Below are 19,791 nucleotides of genomic sequence, written 5' to 3'. Positions count from 1 at the left end.
GAAGCAGAGGGGAGGCTGAGACCCCAGCAGGGCAGTAATTGCACTTGTTTGTAATTCCCCAGTGCCTTTTCGTCCGTCTCTGAGCAATCCCGGTGGATGGGTCGGATGTGACTGCCAGGATCTTTCAGCTGTGAGTTCCCAACGCAAAGGAAACGAAGGTACCGGGGATCTTCCTCCAGCTCCTACACGAGGACGGGGGGGTTTCTTTTCCCCTAGACCAAGCAGGGCACCCATGGGCCAGGACCAAGCACCCAGAGGGACCTGGGGGGGTGTGGGTGCCTGGTGTAGGGCAGGCAGAGGTGCCTGTTCTCTGGGGTGAGCAGCTCCTTCCTCTTTTTTTCACTTTACTTGAGCCTGGGGCTGGACTCTTCAGCATTACAAGTTTCTTCAGAAACTGGTTTTCATGAGAAGCCAGCCCTGGCTTTGCAGCGCTTTGTGGCGTGCTCTCCTCCCACATGAGCTGGGCAGTGACTCATCTTCCTCAGAGGACTTGGTTAAAGGAGCACCAGCGATCTTGGGGCAACGTGCCTCTCCTCCTGAAGGGAGACAGACATCTGCTCAGCGTCCCGCTCCGGTCTACGGACCCTGTCAGCGCTCCCTCCGCATCTCCCGGGGAGCGAGAGCGAGCCGGGCTGCCTTGGGTTGGTGCTCCGAGTGCCTCTGCGCAGGTAGGGAGGAATATTTAACCTGTCTGCTTCGGGGGAGGAAGTTAAGGCTGTAATTACTCATTTGAATACAACCTCTTCTTCCTTCTCTAAAGCAGCCGGTTAAAACTGAGTCAAATCAGATCGGGTTGGTAGCTGTCGGCTGCGCCGTGGCTTTCGGATGGGCCCTGTGAAAGTGTGCTTAACTGGGAGCTAGGGTGAAAAAAAAACGTGCTAGGCTGAGGTTGGGTAGCTCTGGGAGCCACGTGTTGCCATTGCATGGCTTGGAGAGCCATCCCTCCGGCATCACCTACCCTGAGGAGTGAGGAAGAGGAGTGAGGAAGACCTGTCAGGTGCAGGAGGCATTGGCAGATGTCTGCCCGAGATCACGCTTGTCTGTAAACAGATCAGGTGTAAGATCTCGCAACGGGCTTTTGAATAACAAAGACACAAAGCGCAAAAATAGGTTTTTCATCAGGCAAGAATTTGCCTCGGGTCAGTTAGTTTTTCACGAGATGTTTGTTTCCTGAATCCCAATGTACTTAAGACAAAATAACTGGGTAATCTAGTTTCTTTTTTCCATTTAATAGCTAACTGGAGAAGCGGCTGTCTCTCTCTGTGGCTAGAGGTGCACTCAGGAATAATTTTTAACCTGCTGTCGCTGAGCCAAAGCGAAGTCAGTCTGGCCCAAACTTCCTGTGGCTTGCGAAGGGGAAATGCTGAAATGTCGAGTCACTGGGAGAGGAATAATCAGAGTTAAAGGCGGTTGTAAGTGGGTCTGTCTCTCCCGTGCGATGGCTGAGCGTGAAGGTGAGGGGGGGGGACGCCGTCAGCCGAGCTGCGGCACATCTTCCTCTCCTTGTGCAAGGGAGTGTGAGTCCGCGGCAGCGCATCAGCTGCGGGAGGAAGGGGACGCGCATCTGGGGTGCAGGGTAAGGTCTGATTGCTCTGGCGTGAACCTCCTCGCTCCGGTTATCGCCGCAAACGAGGGCGATCAGCCGATGCTGCGGCTGGAGAAAAAGGCGTGCAGCAGGCGCGGGGGCTGTTTTGCGGGTGGGCATCGGACACTGCTACAAGGGACTTTCCTAAAGCCGTGTCACGGGGGAGGAATTAAATCCCGCTTCTGTGGAAGGAGGTGTCATGTATGGGGTGTCCTGTTTCGGAAGAGTCTTGTGGGCAGTGGGTTTTACATGGTGCCCTTCCGTATTTGAATATGACGCAAGTGAATAAATGCAGGTGGCATCTAAATAACAATATCACGTTGGTGGGGACGTGTCTAGGTGCTGGGCAGGGTCTCGTCCCGTCCTGCAGGACTGAGCTCTCCCAGAGCTGGATGCAGCAGCCCTGGGTGGAGAGCTGTCTTCATCACGGTTCCTCCTCGCAGCCGGAGATGCTGGGAACCTGTGATCCAGGCGGCATCTGCCCCAGCTCCCGCAGAAGCGGCTCTGCTTGCTGCCGACTCTTTCCTAACCGTAGCTACAAGGGGGTGGTTCCTCCTTTGGGTAACCTCCTGGTTATGTCTCTTGGGTAAGGAGGCAGCGGAGCGATTCAGCGCTCTGCTCTGGGCCTTGCGTAACTCGTGTGGAACGGCTCGCACTCACCGTGCATCACCGAGGCAGAAAGATCGGGGGGCGAAACAACCGCCGCGTTTTCAGACGGCGGGTGAAAGTTGTTGCGACAGCCGGCTGCTCATCTCGCAGCCCGTGGAGGGCAGGCGCGGAGCATCTGGTTTCTGTTAATGGTTTTCTTCCCCTCCTCGCATGAGAGCGTATTTCAGGAGACCCAGAGGCGACAGCTTCTGCGTTGCAGTTTCCCAGTTACCCTCTTCGTTGCCCAGTCCAGGGCGATGGCAAACACGGGGTGCTCGTCCCTGCGCGTGGGCACCCCCTGCTATCCCTGCGGTGGGGATGAGAGGCAGCGGCATTCATTTAGAACAGCTTTGCAAAGGTGGGGATTAAAATATAACCCCAAAATGAGAGAAATGCAGATGGAACCACTTCTTAAAATAAATCTATTGACCTGCAATTTACTGCGGAGTGTTAGTGCGGCAATTGTGGAAAGCATCCCTCTGATTTGGGCTGTTTGTGTTAAATTTTGTCTCTGAAGTTGTACCCACCATGGCAGAGGACAACTGAAGAACCAGGTAAAAACGGAGTTGGACTAGCTGACTGTCGTAGGTCCCTTCCAGTTGAACTGTTCTATTCCAAAAATGAAAAGCACCTTTTTTTGAACAAGACCTGTGTGCCGGTGTTTGGCTGACAGCCCGTGAGGACAGCTGGTGCCCCTGGGGTTGGGAAAGGGAAGGACAGTTAAACCAGGGTGTGAGGAACATAAATGACAAGGGAAGCAAAAGTCCAGGGAGATAAGGAAGGTCGGAGACTCTCAAAGGCTTTAAAATGGAGCTTCTCAGCAGGGACCCGAAGAAGCGGAGGCGGCGGCTGGGGAGCAGGTCTGCTTTTAGCCGAGAGACCTCGGTGTGACTTCAGCTGAAGGACCAATGTGGCAGGTGCCACTCTGGCCCGCTTCCACCTTCGTTTTCTTTGCTGAATCAGCTGCAACTCAAGTACAATTTTCTTATCTGTGGTGCTTAACGGCAGTATCAGTGTAAACCTCACATGTATAAGTGACTTTTGGCTACTAATAAATGGAAATGGGGTGTAAAACTGAAAAACAATACCTGGAACCTTTTATCTCTAGATCTAAAAGTAGCTTCCTCATTGCCAGGAATACATGCTGTCTGCCCAAGGCGTCGGGACCTGCTGACGTGACTTCTGAGCTCTGATTTTTCCTGGTCAGTGGGTCACTGGTGAGTGATTCTCCTGTCTTAAACAAAAGTCTTGTGCGTGTTCATGGTTCCCAGAGGTTTTTGGTGGAAGCACTGGTGTGCTGGTGAGGTGAGTTAGGTTGAAAAGGGTGTTCTTAATACGTGATGCCTTTCTCTTGAAAAGTCTGTGCCTTTTCCTAAGGGTTTGCGCGCCAGAAGCCTGTGCTTTCCTTTGCTACAGACCTTTCTGTCCCAACCGCTGCAAGCCGGACGCCTGGCTCGCGTAGGTGCTATTTCAATTTCTCAATGCCAGGCTGCAACGCACACCACCTCCTGCTTTATCAGTGCTCCCGCTCCCCCAACTCGCTTGGGCAAGAAGCCTCCCACGATCGGCTGGCGTGATGGGCGAGGTGATCGGCGGTGAGGGGAGCGATGGTTCCCTTGCCTGCCGGGCAGGCTGGTGTCCCGTGCCGTCCGTCACCCGCTGCCGGGCGAGGGACGGGGCTTTGGGAGCCGCGTGTCGCATCAGGTCTGCAAAGGCTTCACTTCTCTCCCCTGACCGCAGGGATGCGGATCGTGCTGACATGGAGGGTTCCTTATAAATAAGCACTCGTAGCTCCATAAATCCACCTGTTTAACAGAATGCAGATAAGATAGAAGCACGGTCTATATTTAGACTTGCTTAGTTTTGTGGAACATGCAGTGTCCTTGATCAGACCTGCGTTAGCTCACCTTTGTGTCCCCGGAGGGATGGCGAGTACCGGCTGCCGCGTGTAGAGCTTGAACACGATGCCCTGGGAAACGCCGTCTGAAGCACACTTGTCTTTCATCGATCCTCATCTTCCCAAGGCCCTTGTGCCCTCTTAGACAGGACACTTTTTTTTAGCTTGGTGCCGTTTTCACCAGGTAAAGAGATTTTATTTCCATGGCCTGACTTATGGCGGAGGTGGTGCTGACTAGTTCCTAATTCTGAACTTAAATCTCTATTTTGGGGACTCTTCCCTAAGGGGGGGGAGCCCTTCTCAACCCAGTAGTCCTGGCACATTGCTTTCCTTAGCCTTTTGCGCTGGGATCTGGGTGCAGGCAGTTCTTGTACGTGTCTGTGCCTGGTAACTGGAGTTTCAAGTTGTGCTCTCGCTGGCAATGCTCAAAGGAGAGGTGATTGTTTTCCAAATGTCTCTGCTTCGTGCTCAGACATTCGAGTAATCCTGTGGTCTGGTCAGTGTTGGACAGAGGAGGAGAAACCTGTTTTTTCTGTGCTCTGGGTGGCCTCCCACACCGTCCTCCTTGTTGCCACTGCACGTTACTGGGAGAGGGCACAAAAACGAGTGCGGTTGGGCTGCCTGATGCTCTTGAAATATAAACCATCACTCACCATAGCAGGGTAGGAGACCCGATGTCTGTACCAGAACCATTGCACATGCACAGGGCTACTGCACTGCAAGAAACACCTCTTTCTGTTTATTTTACTTGTCATGGACGACAGAATTTCAAACCAGTGAAGTATGTTGTGACAAAATGTCAGGGAAAAGGATGAGGTGGGATCTGAGGCAATGCACCAACGCTGGGTGCCTGAATCCATGGGTAATGTGTAGACCTGCTCACAGGAGGGGTGATGCTTAACTTTTGGCGGGTCGGGGACGGTGCTTAGTGGACTCCTCTGCTCACAGACACTGCAGTTGCAAGCACAGAAAATGTAATTTCTGTTTCTTTCTGCAGCCCAAACATACCTGGTCAGCCTGCTTTCTGCTCCAGGGCGAGCTGAACTGAAAATGGCTGATGGAGGGGGGGGGAATGGGATCGGTACAGCACATCTCTGGGGAGGAGAAAAGCAGAATTACCCACAGATTTCGTAGTAGAGGGGAACAATTTTAACCCTGGTCACCCACTCACTTCCTTAAGTAGCAGTAAAATTTCTGGAGAAGGAACTGCCTGTCGAGGGCAGGGCATGACTCTGCCTTGGCGTCATGTGCCGTGGCTGTGCTTAGCTCTGAATTTACCCATCCGCTTGTCCAGACAGGCAAGAGAAGCAGAGACCTAGGAGCCAGCTCCTAGCCACGCTCCCTGGGCACCCACTGCAGGTAAATAGCCGTCCTGGTCCGGGAGAGCAGCCTGGCTGGCCGGGGGGGACCGCGGGCTCAGCAGAGCTTGGCTTGTGGGTCCCAGTCCTTCCTTAGCTCCCTGATCTCCAGCAATAGGCTGTAACTCTGACCAAAGCTTCACTTCGAGGAAAAAGAGCAATTAATGCAAAGGTTTAACGCTCACTGGGTTTGTTTTCTCTTTCCTCTCCTTGGTGAGAGATGACATGGGATGTCCTCTTTCTTTTGTCTGAATTCTGTTTTGCTTCTTGCTCTTTTTTTTTCCCTCCCCCTTCTGGCTTGGTGCTCTTGCCTCTTTTAACCTGTGGCTGCTGCATTTCTGGTTGTCCTTTCATCGGCTGACAGAGGTCTGCCGAGAAATCACTGCTCTGCTCGTGGCTCTTAAGAAAACTGAAGCTTGTCAGGAACGCTTGAGCTGGAGAGAGGTACGGGCGCACGGGCTGGACTTCAGCGTGGATGAAAGCTGGGGGGCAAGAAAGCAAAGAATGCATATAAATACTGAATGAGAAGATATCGCTATGACAAGCTGAGCTTTTGGAGCTTGTGTACGGGGCAGAGATCCTTTCTGAGGAGATGGTGAGAGTTAGTCTGGTCCTGAGGATGTTCACTTGTAGCTCTTACCCTCCTGTATCTGCATGCGTGCAAATATTCCTGGCTGTGGAATGGCTTCAGAGATGACATGACTCAGTTGTTTTCCTCCCATAAATTGGAAATATCCCACTGTGATGCTCCGGCTCTGTCTCTTCAGTGCAAGCAGGTCCAGGGATACACTGATTTTATTGGGTCCCATCTTACCCAAAAGTTGGCGGGTCCTGTGGTCGTATTGCAACTTCTCACTTGAACGCAGTGATGAGATTTTTGTCCTGTTAGGTTGTATATTGGGGGCTAAATTTTCCCCCCTTAACAATAACAGTTTTGTAATGCCACTTACTGTCTGCATCTGCTGGAATGCCAAATTCCTGGGAAATGCGCCTGGTGGTGAAGCTGGATCTCTCTTAAACCAGTGGGGAAGCCTGCTGTGTTTATCTACATCTTGGAACAAGGGCTGGTCAAGGCTTGTGTTTCTCTGGTATTGTTTTAGGGTGACTAATCCATCACAAATCAACTCTTCTGTCACTTGCCGCTTCTCCCAATGCAGCTTTCTCCATGCCAGTGTCTTTCCCCACCCTGATAAATGAAATATCCTACAACTAGTTAGGAAATAAGGCAGCAAGGTAGAAAAATCTGTAATCGGAGCAGCTCGACAAGCCTAGATGGATGCAAGGGGATTTAAAAGTTTTCTCCCCTTTCATGAGAGGGTTTTGCTCGCCACAAGGAAGATTTGTGAGTGTAGGTGGGTATTTTGGACCTCTTACAGCAAACATCTAACATAATCTGCTTCTAGCACAGGCTGACCAAAGCTGCTGGGTCTCTCCTTCTGGGAATGACCTCAGATGTTGTCCTCTATCTCCTGGCATCTTAGTAAATTAGTTTATTATTTCAAAGGCCACTGGAGCAGATCGGCAGCCTCAGAAGGGCCCTATCTTTTCCACAGACATTATGACGTTGTGAATCCCAAGACCTTGAATTCTGGACTCTTCCTGCAGAGCTCTGGGCTGGTGCCTTGCAAAGAGGAGTTGTTCTTCTGTAGCCTGGTCTTGATCTCCGAGTGCCACCGGAGTGGCTTGCCTGGCTTAATGCACTTTATTTCAAGCACGTCTGGGGAATTTCTGTATCGTAATATCTGTCCTGGTTGCGTGGGTTTAGCTGTGGCATTGAAAGGGAGCTCGTGTGATTCTCCCAGCCCTCCCATCCTCTCCTGGGCAGCCTGAAACCAGCCGGGAGTTGCTTCTGCTGAAGAGTGGACGTTCAGCTCCTGGCGCTTGCTCCACGTCGGGGGATGAAGGCTCAAATTCTCTTTAGCCAAGTTTCAGTTCCTCTCCCAAATGTAGGGCAGGTCTTCAGCAGATCGTTATTTCTACGCAGTCTTCAGTAGTATTCTGCAGCTTAGTCAGCTGAAGTCTTTCCTCTGTCTCTAGCAAACCCCCCCCCCCCAATATAGGCTTGACATGATAAATAAAACATTTTCAGTATTAAAGTTGTTGGGGAGTCCCTGGGGGGTTGCGTATTCTTGGTGCGACTTCTCTCTCTGGTAGAGAGCGATAGAGCAATTTGCATTCTTAGCAAGAACCTGTTTGCATATATTTCGAAATAAGGGAGAAGCTCTTGCGGAGTGTGGTATTTATCACATGCAGGGACAGCTCCTTTCTGTTGGCCTTTCCTGCGTTTTTGGAATCCGAGAGAAAGGATTCCTCGGCTGCTTTTACGGTGGAATTAGTGATTGGGAAACGAAGGCAGAGACAAAGCACACAAGCAATTTGGAGCGAGAGGAGGGGATGATTGAAATCTAGGGAAGGTTCAGGTGACACTAGGTGTCACGGGGAAGCGTCTATGGAAATAATTGCTGTTCTGAATTTGTTCAAGCAGAATATTCCCTTTGACCCGTCCTTGCTGTGCCCTGCAATTAGCTGGGCGCACGTGTGGTGGTGTTACTTGGAGGCACAACGGTACAGGCAGAGCGACGGTGATATCAGCCTGGAAATCATGTTGACTAAGCTAAAGGCAGAGTTTCCATTGGAAACATTAGCTTGGAGAAATAACTCTTCTAGATAAGAAGTGAAAATGTGGAAGAAGGAAATAGCTATTATGTTCTACTCCTGTCTGTAGCTAAAATTACAAGCTGAAGGGGTAGGAAAGGCAGAGACATCTGCTGCTGATAATTTGTGAATGGGTTAGGGTTACAGCACCTTAATGCCAAATACTGCACGGTGCAGCTGGTGTAGATTTAATTTAGGAGCCTGTTCTGCAGTTGGAAACGCTTCGTGCTCGGCCAGCTCTGCGATCCTGCCGCATTGCCATCCAGGAGCCCAGGGTGAGCCCGATCGGGTGATGCCGCTTCTGCATCCTCTGGCTGAGGACACAGACCCTGCATGTGGAGATCGTCATCTTCGCATTTCAATAAAACCATAGCGGGCAAAATAAATGCCAGCTGCACGGGCTGTGGTGCCGTAGGGAGAGAGGCCGTGCTGGTAAACATGTGTTTGTTCACCGCATCCATCTGAAAAGCAAACAGAGCTTTGCTGCTTATGGCTCGGCAGCGACAGCCCTGCAGCGGCCTCCACTTGTCATGAGGTGCCTTTGGTAGCTCCAGACTTGGTTTTTCTTTTCTCTCATTCTTTGTTTTTGTCGATAGCTTCCCATAGCGAGCTTTATTCTGCAGCTCTCGAATGCCTTAGGCCGGTCAAACAGGATGTCCAGCAGCAAGGATCAGGCTGAGCATGGCTTTTCTCCACTTCCCCAGCCTGCAGTAAGTCATAAAAGACAGCAAAAAACTTAGTGGGACTCTTTTCTGTACTTTGTCCTTTTTTTTTCCTGAGCTAATGAATACTGAGGGCAGGGACGATGCTGGCTGATAGCTGGCCTGCCTTAAGCAGCGTCTCCCAGAGAAGCAAGCGGGGAGCTCTCGGCAGCCTCCTCTTGCCGCTCCGTAAGCAGACCTGCCGTGGTTCTGCAGGGACAGGAGCTCGGGGTGTCCCATGAGGAGGCCGGTTGGATGCGCCCGAGGCGCAGCCAGGAGCAGGCTCTTCCCCTGAATGTGGGCAGAAAGCCTTGTGCGCTGCTTCGGTGAGTCAGAGGGAAGTTGGAGGGGGCCGAATCCTTCCTGTGAATTGGCACTTGTGCATCTACTTTCCTGGTAACTTCAAAGCTGAGTGATTCTCTTCCAGCATCCGCTTCAGCCCCTCCATCACGAGAGTAAGGTAAAACTGGGTTTCCATGCTGACGCCAAAGCAGCTGCAGCGCGAGCAGCGCCGCATGCTTCGATCCGCAGCGGGAAGGAGCCTGTAGTAACTGTTGGGCTGGCGTGCAAGTGTGAACACGCCACACGTGTTTGCTCTGTCTGCAGACCAGTTTTGACAAACGAGGAGCATTTAGGGACAAACATGCACAGACCAAATCCCTCAGCTGCAGTGGTGTTGACCATCTCCACCCCTGCGGTTGCTGCAGTGCCCTCGGGCACAGCAACGCAGCTACTCTGGAAAAAGCTGTAATGACTGAAACTCATCACATGAACCAGGCTGTCACCCAGCCTGTGTCTTTCCTGGGCTCTCCATCTCAGCAGAGCTGCTCACTGGGATTGCAGCCTGGTGCAGGCTGCTACTGGGGAAGGTTTTAGGCTAACCCAGCTGTGCTGGAGAGCTGATAAAGCACTTGGGTCAAGCCTCACATCAGCTAAGCTGATGAGGCAGGGTGTCTTTGGCTGCTGGGCTGGGTCTGGAAGAAGGTCCACGTGCACTTTTGGAGCACGGAGTGAAGTGGTGGGGATGGTGAGTTGGGAAAACTTGGTGTCTTGCAGGTTTTCCTAGCAGAATAAGAGTAAAAATGGCTCTGTGCTGTGCTGGGTGCAGTGTAACTGGATTTGGCAGTAATCAAGGGACCATGTTTTAGGTAGTGCAGACAGGCAGTTGTACTGGAATTTTAGATTCTGGTTGTAAATACAGCACTATACTAGCACTTAAGCTATTACTGGGATAATCCAGTTTAATGTCTTACAGCTGCCTTTTTTCCTTAAACAAATCATAAACACATGCAGCAGCTTCTGAGTGAAAGAAAACCAACACAACTTCCATTGCGCGGATCCAATGCGTGTTGTTTTTCATCTTACCCGAGCTTTCTGGCCCGCGAGGCGTGGGTTCGGTGACCGCTGTCGCTTCTCGTTCATGACTAACATCCTCCCGTGGCACTGCTCAGGAAATGAGGCACCCTGCAGCTCGCTCGCTGCAGGCACGGTGGTCTCTGCCTAGCTATTTTTTTTTTTAGGTTGCCGTTCAAGCCTAATGCATTGGGAAAGGGTTTTTGCTCTTCGTGGCTTGCAGACTCGGAGGCACGGTCCCAGGCGGTGCTGCTTGCTTCGACGAAAGCCTGCGGAGCAAACGCAGCGTCTGCAGGCGGGGGATCCTTGCTGGGAGGAGAGGCATCCCTTGCAAAGCACGTGCCCGCGCGGTTAGCCGCTTTTCCCCTGCGATACGCGCAGATCGGGCAGTGGTCCGTGGTGGTGGTGGTGCCCTCTCTTGTTCGAGGTACAGGGGATGTCAATCGAGCGATTAAATACAACTTGTTTGAAGTGCCAGCTCCTAGGAGGAGCGAGTGAACAAGGAATATTGCTGTGTTTGTGTGACAGAGGATAACGGGACCTATGGAGCCCAAATACCATGGCTGACCTCATCCAACACGTGGGACCCCCGTCTCTCCCATGTCTGAACTTGGCTTTGCGAGGGCTGGGAGCTCAGAAGCTGCCAGGCTTGTTTTTCCTCCTCTGTCTTCCTACTCTCCCGTTCCTGGGGTATGCTGCCCTAGCACGGGTACGTTTGATCTGCCCTGCTGTTTGCTCTGTCCGTTGGCAAACTTTCACCCTTCCCTCTCCGTATTTTCCCGGTTTTATCTCTGGAGCAGCTAGAGTCGCTGCAAATCGCCTCTCCCCCACATCGGGGGGGGGAATCTTCTGTTTAAGAAGCATCTCCTGGGGATGGGGCAGGACCCATGGTTTGGGCGCTGAGCAGGGGAGAGGGTAGGGAGGGCTCAGACGAGGCTGGGAGAGGTGTCTGCCGCTTTCCTGTTCCACCTGAAAGCGGTCGTCATTTCCCACAACAGGGGAAAGAGAATTGTTTAGCCCATTCCTGGAAACCAGCCCTGGTCTGGCTGGACAAAGCCCTGCTGCACGCTAAGGGGAAGGGGTGCCAGCTGCCCTGAACCCCCCGGGGGACCATGGTGCTGCTGGACCCTGACTCCGGGGTCACCAGTGCTCCCCGGTTTGGGTCCGCTCAAACCTGCAAAGGGAAAAGAGGCATTGCTCTTTGTGCACCAGCTCAAACTGGAGGAGGCGGTGGGGCTGGGAATGGCCAGTCTGTAAGAATGGGGTTTTTTTTTGGGGGGGGGTCTGATTATGATTCTATGAAAACTACTCAGACTCGTTAAGGTTGGAGAAGACCCTTAAGATCATCAAGTCCAGCCGTTAACCTAACACTACCAAGTCCACCACTAAACCATGTCCCTTTTGGCTCTTTGTCCCAGAAAATGACAATTCCTGTCGCTGCAGTTGATGTAGCTGATAGATGTGTAACCTTTAAGTGTGTGATGCTCTCAGGGCTGCTTTGCACGATGTCAGGTTGCCAATGCTTTCCTTGAAATCCAAGTCAAAGCAATGCTTTGCTGAAACTGTTCTCCTACCTAAAAGCTTGTTTTGATTAGTTTTACCCTAGGAATGGTTTTGGGCTCTGAATTGCTAAATGAATCGGTGTTGCAGGTGTGAGATGTTGAAATGCAGCAGTTCCTTTGCTCCATGGGATGTTACAAGCAATTTAGGGCCTTGCTTGTTCATGATTAGTGATCGTGGGCGTTAGGAGCTGGTTTAACCCGGAGATGGGGGTTTCAAACAAGGAGGAAGAGCCCCAGCTCAGGAGGTCTCTCCTGAAAAGACTGCTTAGGAAGCCCAAAAGTCTGTTGGAGCCCATGGCAGCCAGGACTCAATGCCGGAGGATGCTCCACCCTTCCCAGTACGTGTTTCTTTCCAGTTCCCATGCCATGGTGCTCGCAGGTCCTTCACCAGCATTGAAACTCACTGCGTTTCGGGCCGGCTCTTGCCTCTTCTGCTGCGTTTGCACCTCGGGGCAGGGATGGGGGTCTGTGGGCGCTCCTGCGATGCTGCAACCCGGCATTCCTCCCTGTTATTACTCCTATCGGCGGCCGATGGCCTCTGCTCCGGGTGGGGTGTGCCAGGCTTGCTCATCCCGGTTGGCAGACGGTCTTGAGACCTGGCTCCGTCTCTGCAAACTCTTGCATCAAATTGGTCCAGAGAGGATGCGTGCTTGGATGAGGCTCATCGGTTGGGAACGAGGGCAGGCCGATGCCAAACAGCCCCTTTCCGTCTTCCCGCAGCCAGCCCAGACGGCATCAATAGGTACCGGCTTGTGCTGAAAAGCCGCAATACGAGGAAGATGCAAAAAGGGAAGCTCCGCCAGCCTGGGTCAAAGTTGCGGCTGCATGAAAAGCTGCTTTTGTCGAAGGAGAGTTTGAGAAAGGAGGCATTGCTCACATAAAAATCCCAGCTGATCCAGCTGCCACTAACGCCGGTGGGGTCTCCCTTGGCTCGCAGATCCAGATGGGTTGCTGCAGCGAGCGCTCTGTCTAATTTTTGTGGCTTAAATGACAAAGCGTCGTGCCAGCGAGGAGTCAGGTTGGAGGTATTTTTGATGCGGTGCCCGAGCTGTAATCTGGAAATCTGTTTACTTCATTCCTTGCAGTCAGGGGAATGGCACTTAAAAATATTTTCTGCTTTTACCTGCACATGTAAGGATTTGTTGCCTAATAGCAATGTGAGATCCCCTAAAGATCCTTGGCTGGTGTGGTAGAACAGCTTGTAAATGGCCAGGTGTTTTTTCTTCCGCCTCTCCACGCTGGTGAAGCTGCTGAGGGTTTGCACCGCGATGCTCGTCTCCGGCCAGCCCCTGTCCCTGCCGTACCCTGGCTCCCTTGGCCCCTTTCCCAGGTCGTTGAACAGGCTTCTGCGCTTCCCATCCAAGGTTGATGCAATTTGTGCCTGGGCTCCAGCTCCTGTCTTGCAGCAGGTGAGAGGAAGCACGTCCGCCATCCTCAGCCCTGCCTTGCACACGTGTTTGCTTGAGGACTCATCGCTGAGCCTTCGGATGCGGGAGGCTGGATGGGTTTTGCAGCCCACCCGGAGGGTTGCACGCTCTGCAGCTCCTGGGTGCCTGCAGGCTCTCCTGGTGCTGCTCCGACACCTTGGGAGAGCCATCATCCTTCCCAAAAGCATTGGGAAGGGTGATATCACTGTGGTGATGACCCTGGAAACCCAAACCTGGGTATTTGGGGACTGGTTTGTGCATCCCTTCTCCTCCCTTCTGGTTTCCCAGCTTCTGGATGCGATGGCAAAGATGCCCTGCGATGCTGGAGGTGCGGGGTCACAGTGTGGCCCTGGGGAGCTGGCGAGAGCCCCGCTGGGCTGAGAGCAGACCTGGTTTTGCTGTGTCAACACTTTCTTTTTTAGCTTCGTTGCCAGGGATGTGGCTGCTCGGATGTCTGCTCCTAACCGCATTACTGGGGAGCGCTGGTGGCTGTAATCGAGTTCAGCGTGTCCCCATCCCGTACCACAAAGCGTTTAGGGAGCCCATAAGTGCCTGATTCCTCACAAAGAATGAGATTAGCATCCTGTTCCTTAGAGAGGGATATTTTTTAAGTCTGTGACCTTCTTGAAACTAATATTTGTAGCTCCTTCTGTTGTCACACAGCCGGACCCTCCTCTGAATGCCTCATTGCAGTGACATCTTGTTTGCAGACTGGGAGTGTCTGGGCTCTCCGGGGTAGGAATTGTCACGCTTACGTGTTGCCTGGCATGGAGGAGCCTCCAGCCTTGGTCCGGGGGTGTTAGCAGAGGCTTCAGGAGGGTTTTACATCTAATCAAATTAACGGAGGAAGGGGTGACATGAGCGGACTTGCATCAGGTAATAAATATCTGCCAGTCTCATGACACTGCCAGGCTTGCCAGATCTCCTTGCCCAGCTCCTAGGAGGTTGCAGCCACTCCGAGTCTTGCAAAAATGTTTTTTCCAGCCTAGAAATGGAGGTGAGCAGTGGCAAGAGGGATCCAACCGCGCGGCAGCACGGGGAGCTTCACCTGCTACGTCCATCCACGTGCAACCTGTAGAGCCACCATCCATGGTGCTGGGCTCGTGTGGGAGCAGCGCTTCGTCTTCCTGGGAGGCTGTTAATCTGCTGCCTAATAAATCTCATGGAAAGCAGCTAAATAACAGGGCTCCCTGGAGCTACAGAGGGAAATTATTTGTCTTTTTTTAATAGAGAAAGGGGTTGCTCGCATGCCGCAACTAGATGTTATGAATAGGCTGATTTGTACTGGAAAAGCTTCTTAAAATGCAAGCGCGTTGCCAGAGGCTCTGCAGAGACTTTGTGGAGCATCGTTTTGTTTTGACATGTCAACAGTGGTGTTAATTGAGTGTGAGCCAGGAAAATAGTAAAACCTCCATGTAAATGAATGGGTCTCTCCAAGACTTAGCAGAGTCTTCAGTAGCAAGTCAGAGCGGTGCCAGGGGTGAGGATTTACTTAAACTTCAGCAACCAGCCTGTTCCTTTCAGGCCATGTGGGGAAAGACTTTTGTTTTGCTTGGCAACTAAATTAACCAAAAAATGCCTTTTGATGGAGCAACAAAGATATTGAGAACGTGACAAATACTTTCACAGTATTGTAACAGTTTTATTTTCTGCATCCTGAAAACGTTTAACGATGTTAGTCTCAAAACTCCAAAGACTTCAAAGCCTCTAATGAAATGTCACTCTTGTTTTCTGGGAATATTAAGGAACAGCTGAACTGGCTTGGCTTCTCCCCCAAATTTCGGTAAAGGCTGAACCTCCTGGGGAGCAGTTGGCTGAATACAAACCCGTACCCTTGCATCCTTGGCCGGACAAAGCCCTGGTCTTGCTCCTAGGCATTTCTTACACTGGGCATTCGTGTTAAAATGGATTTCTGGCTTTGCTCCTCAGGAAAGTGTGGGGCATCTGAAGCCCAGCTGACATCTGAGCAGCAACCCCGCAACCAGTCTCCCACTCCGGGCTTTATGCATTGGCCTCTAGCACTGGTTTCTGGCTCTGCTTTTGTCTTAGCTGGTGTGTTATGCCCAGCTCTGGCTACCGCTGCGGCTGGCGGAGTAACGTCCTGTTGGAAGGAGGCATTTCGGTGCTGTGATGCCGGGAGGGAAACCTGCCGCTGTGCAGACACCGAGTGACTAAGGCTTTCAGCAGGAGCAGTCGTCCTCTGAAGCCTTTTCCCTTCTGCCAAGTCCTGATGAGCTGTGAGTGAGTTTTGCAAGTTGGCGAGAGAAAAAGGAAAGTGATAAAGCATGAGAAAACACTTCGGCGAAATACTGCCTAGCAGTCTGAGTGGTTACTGAGGGTGCTTAGAAAGAAATACAGACTCAAAAGCCAAGGATCCTCCTTTGGGCTCAGCGTAAAGGAGGAAGAAGAGCAGATGCTGTCCCCGTTTCCCTATATGAGCAGGTAACTCTCCATGCTCTCCTTTCTTCCCCAGGAGCCCAGATGCCCCTCCTGCACCCCACCCCGGAGGTCCCAGCGCTCGTGCAGCCACCCCACGGTCACCGGGCTGTGGCTTCGATGGCTGTTACACGAATTTTCAGGATGATTTGCCCAGTTTCCTTTAAGCTGGGTTATGTTTGGGGAATGGCAAACCCCTCCAGAGGATGCTCCCTCCTTTGTACAGTTGTTTTGCTTCTAACAGATGTGTTTTAGCTTCCCGGCCGTGTGCTGCTTTCCCTGAGCACAGCTGTCGAACTGCTGCTCCCGCAGGGCTCTCGGCCAGCAGCGTGCGGCTCCGTCCACGCTTCACCATCGGCCACCTGCTTTGGGAATCTGCTGCCTGCCCCCGGTCCGCATCTGCGAGGCTCCGGTTAGTCAGACATGGCTGGAGGCCAAAGCTGGAGACGTTTCCTGCTTGGGGTCAATGACTCTTCCAGTCGTAGCGATGGAGGCTGTGCGAGGGCTGCGTCACTGGTCCATCGCACGGCGGTGGGAGACGGGCCGGCTGTGCTGCCGGGACGTACCGAGGGGGAGGCATGGCACTACCTCGGGCTGGGCACCAGTGGCCAGCAGTGGCCAGCAGAAGTGAGTCATTCCTCTGCGTAAGAGCCAGCCCTTGCCTCTGCCTTGCCGTATCTTCCCAGTTTCCCAGGTACGAGGGATCAGAACCCTGGCATAAATAACAGCTGCTGGCAGGGAGGCTGGAGCCAAGCAGCCCTTTGCACAGCAGTCAGCTGGCTTATTTGTGCTGTTCTTCCCTCTGTGTCTCCTGCAGGTGAGCTTTTCCCATGTCTTTAAACTGGGACGGTGGTGGCTTCTGTACTGTTTCATCTGGCAGCATCCCAGCAGAGGGCTCCGGTTGCTAATTACAATCACGCAGCCTTCCCTGCTAGCATCTTGTGGCTGTTTGAGCTTTGCTGCTGTGACAGCTCCATACAAACCCCCAAAAAAATCGCTGAAAGCTGAAATTTCCTGACCTACGCATAGATTTGGTGCCTGGGGAATGAGATGATGGGAAACCTTAGATTTAGCGCAGCACAGCTGCTGAGAGCCAGCCCCGGGGCTTGCTGGGGCGACAACTGCATTGCTGCAACTTTGCTATAACCAGCTACAAAACTGGTTTGACCTTTCTGGTGCCCACTCAAAAGAGGTCAGCGCTTCTAACACAAACTATTTTTTCCAAGAGGTGAAGGCTAAATGTCAGGTTTGATGAATGAATGACCTTTCATGGGGGTGGAGGGAAACTCCCGTGCGCGCTCCACCCCGCGCACCGACGTCACTTCCATTATGGGGCTGAGTAACGTTTTCCAAGAAGTCAGAGACAGTAGGTTGAAGCAGCGCTGTCATCCGTGTGGGAATTGCGTCTGGCACAGACTTATTACTCTCTAATGAACATCAGTGACCAAATCACCTCTTGCTTTTTTTAATTGAGAGCTGGAGAAAGCAGAAGGCACGATGAGGGTGGGGGGAGACCCCTCCTAGGTTGACTGGTTGCCATCAGCACCTACTTTCCCCACCCTGCCTTGTGATGCTGGAGGTGTCAGCATCCCCATGCATGGTCCTGGGGAGGTGTGGTAGAACGGGGAGCAACCCAAAGCACTGGAGAAGTATTCAGTGGTGCATTAGGATGCCCGTAAGGCAGGGAGAAGGTTTGCTGAGGTCTCCACAAGGGTCTTCACCCAAAAGCAGCCCTGCTGCTTGCTGGAGAGAGATGCCCTGCATGACCAACGGAGCAGCTTCCAGTTTGGGTGCTCAGCAGGTGTTTTGCCAGGGCCCGGTATGCGGCGGCTGTCGGCACTCCTGGAATCCAGCCCTTCAGGAAGGCGAGCCTGCTCGGGGCTGTCTGCGCCCTACTTGCCCCTGGGGACCTCGAAGCCTGGTGGGACAGAGGCAGATGCTCAGCAGGGTGCTGGGGAGTTGGCCTGAGCAGGTTTCTGCCAAGCACGGGTGAGTCTCGGGCTTATCCCGGATCCAGAAGCTCCACCGTGCGCTGCTTTCCCAGGAGGAGATTCCCCAAATGCTGCTCTTGGCCGTTCGCCTCTGATGTGACCCTCGGTGGTAGCCGCAGCACTCGGGGGGGGAAAAATAAACCCTCTGCCTGGAGGCACGTTTCGTGGGCTGACGGGCCGCCGAACATGGTTTGCATCCGCAGCTCTCCTTGCTTTGGCCCTACATTGTGGCACCTTCATCGTTCAGGGCTGTGAGTTTGCGTTGAAGAGCGGGGTGACCCATGGGGACAAGCCAACCCATCAGCCTGGTGCTAGTCCGGGTTAGCCAGGCCTCGAGGAGAAGCTCAAGGATGGCAAAACACCTTAATAAAACCTTTTCCTAGCTCTGTCCCAACACCGTGTTAGCCTGATGCCAGTGTGGTGCTTCCCATCGTTCAGCAGAGCCGCTGAAAGAACAAAATGACACGAGAAGGGAGGAAGAAACTCCACGTACTCAGCGCCGCGGTGATCCCATTGACTTTGAGCAGGCACGCTCCGCTGAATGAGGACCCGCGGTTATAGCAGCCATTCAGCTCTGCTTTATGCCGTCCTACGCAAGCCGGCGGGTCTCATGCTGCTGCACGCTTGACAGGCTGAATTGTGAAATTTAAATTTATAGGAAAATATTACCGAGGTTAAAGGAACGAGCTGAGCACCTCTTGCCGTCTCCTTTCCTTCCTGTGCCCTTGCTCTCACCGAGGGCGGCTGCTGTGTTCGCTGGTGCGTTCCTCCAGCTCCCTTAGCAACCCACCAGCACGCGGAGGGTGGCCAGGGCGTTGCGATATCTCCTCCCGGATCCGTAGCGAGGAGGTGGTGTGGGAACCAGACAAGTGGTACCTGAGCTGGCAGGCTATTTTGAGATCACCCCACCCCGGGCACAGCGCTCACGTCTCGCCAAGGGGCTGGAGCGAGCCGTGACCGGGACGTGCAGTCGGACGCTCTCCTTTGACTCATCGACCTCGATAAGTTTTGAGCTGTCTCGGACTGTGTCCTGTCTGTCTTTTTAATTGCAGGTGGCTCCATGTCCCGGCTCCAGAGCTCCTGGGAGATGCACCAGCAGAGCGTGGCGTATGTTCCAGATACAGGTGAGCGATAGCCCTCCTCTGCGCAGAGGATGCTCTCCTTGGGGTTGTGGCTGTCTTTTCCTGGGAGCTTTCTCCAGGCAGCGTAGATGACTACGACTGCTATCTAAGGGTGCTAGGACCGTTGCCTGCATTAAGTTTCAGGTGAGGTACAGGTGAAACCAAGATCGGAGAAAGCTCCGAGCTCCTGGGGTTGCTTTGGGAGCCATGTGGCCCCAGATACTCCAGGGACATCGCTTGCCGGCCGTAGGGCCTTTGGGCTTTGTGTGCAAGCTCTGCAGAGCTGCTCTCCCCTGGCAGGCGATCAAGAGGAGTTTAGGCTTTACTGGGATCAAGCAATCAAGTCTGGTAGACTTACAGCGAGACTTAAATTGTAGGGTTGTTCTCTTGCTTTTTTTTCTGAAGTCGCTTTTGCTCCAGACTCCCTGTCTGGAGTCACTGACTGATAAAGGGTGTTTTACACAGGACAGCACCAGCTAAAAGCCTTTCGAAAGCAGACTAGACACAGCTAGGCAGCAGCTAGCTGCAGTGCCTCTTGAGAAAACATTTAGCCATACTCAAAACAAAAGAACCCCTTGTTTGAAGCTCTCGAATCGACTTAAAATTTCTCATCCTGAGATGCGCAGAAGGGGTGACTCTGTCCTGCGTACGGGGAGACGGAGGCAGAACTCGCAGGGTAAGCTGAGCTACAAACGCAGCCTGTCCTTCCGAACGATGGGTGGTGCCGCCTGAAACCGCAGCCTCGGTGTGGTCTTTACCGAGATTTGGCACCATGAAAGCTTCTAACCTTTATTTTCCCCGCGCTTTTAGACACTCGGCCTTTCTAATAGGAGACAGCCTTCTACCAGTGGATATCGTAAGCCAGGGAAAGTCTATTAAAAGCTCCGGTTTAATATTCATTTCAGCGACCCGCGTTAGGAGCGTTATTTCCTCCCTCCCTTATGTCCCTATTGAGGATTTTTTTTTTTAAACAACGTTCACTTGACTCGCGTTTGGGATTTTTCTCGCTTACGGGAGCCGGCATGAGTGCGCCGGTGCCGCTTCCTGTCTGTGCACA

General features: G+C 52.7%; 1 protein-coding gene across 3 annotated transcripts in view; it reads left to right on the top strand.

Annotated features, from left to right (window-relative positions):
- Positions 1–19,791, top strand: part of VDR (vitamin D receptor) — a 39,193-nt gene that overhangs the window by 1,191 nt on the left and 18,211 nt on the right. Inside the window, exons 2-4 of one of the 3 annotated variants that reach the window (XM_082332314.1) lie at positions 63–158; positions 3,369–3,450; positions 18,666–18,737. In XM_082332314.1, the coding sequence (XP_082188440.1) occupies positions 18,674–18,737 (64 nt within the window). In that variant the 5' untranslated portion in view covers positions 63–158; positions 3,369–3,450; positions 18,666–18,673. Of the gene's footprint in view, positions 1–62; positions 159–3,368; positions 3,451–18,427; positions 18,486–18,665; positions 18,738–19,791 lie in introns of those variants that run through there. The other 2 variants (XM_082332315.1, XM_082332316.1) reach the window with 2 other exon arrangements.

The sequence above is a fragment of the Platalea leucorodia genome (genome assembly GCF_965183815.1).
Source record: "Platalea leucorodia genome assembly, chromosome: 23".
NCBI lineage: Eukaryota > Metazoa > Chordata > Aves > Pelecaniformes > Threskiornithidae > Platalea > Platalea leucorodia.
Note: the sequence above shows the minus strand (reverse complement) of the source record. Positions and strands in the feature narration are given on the sequence as shown.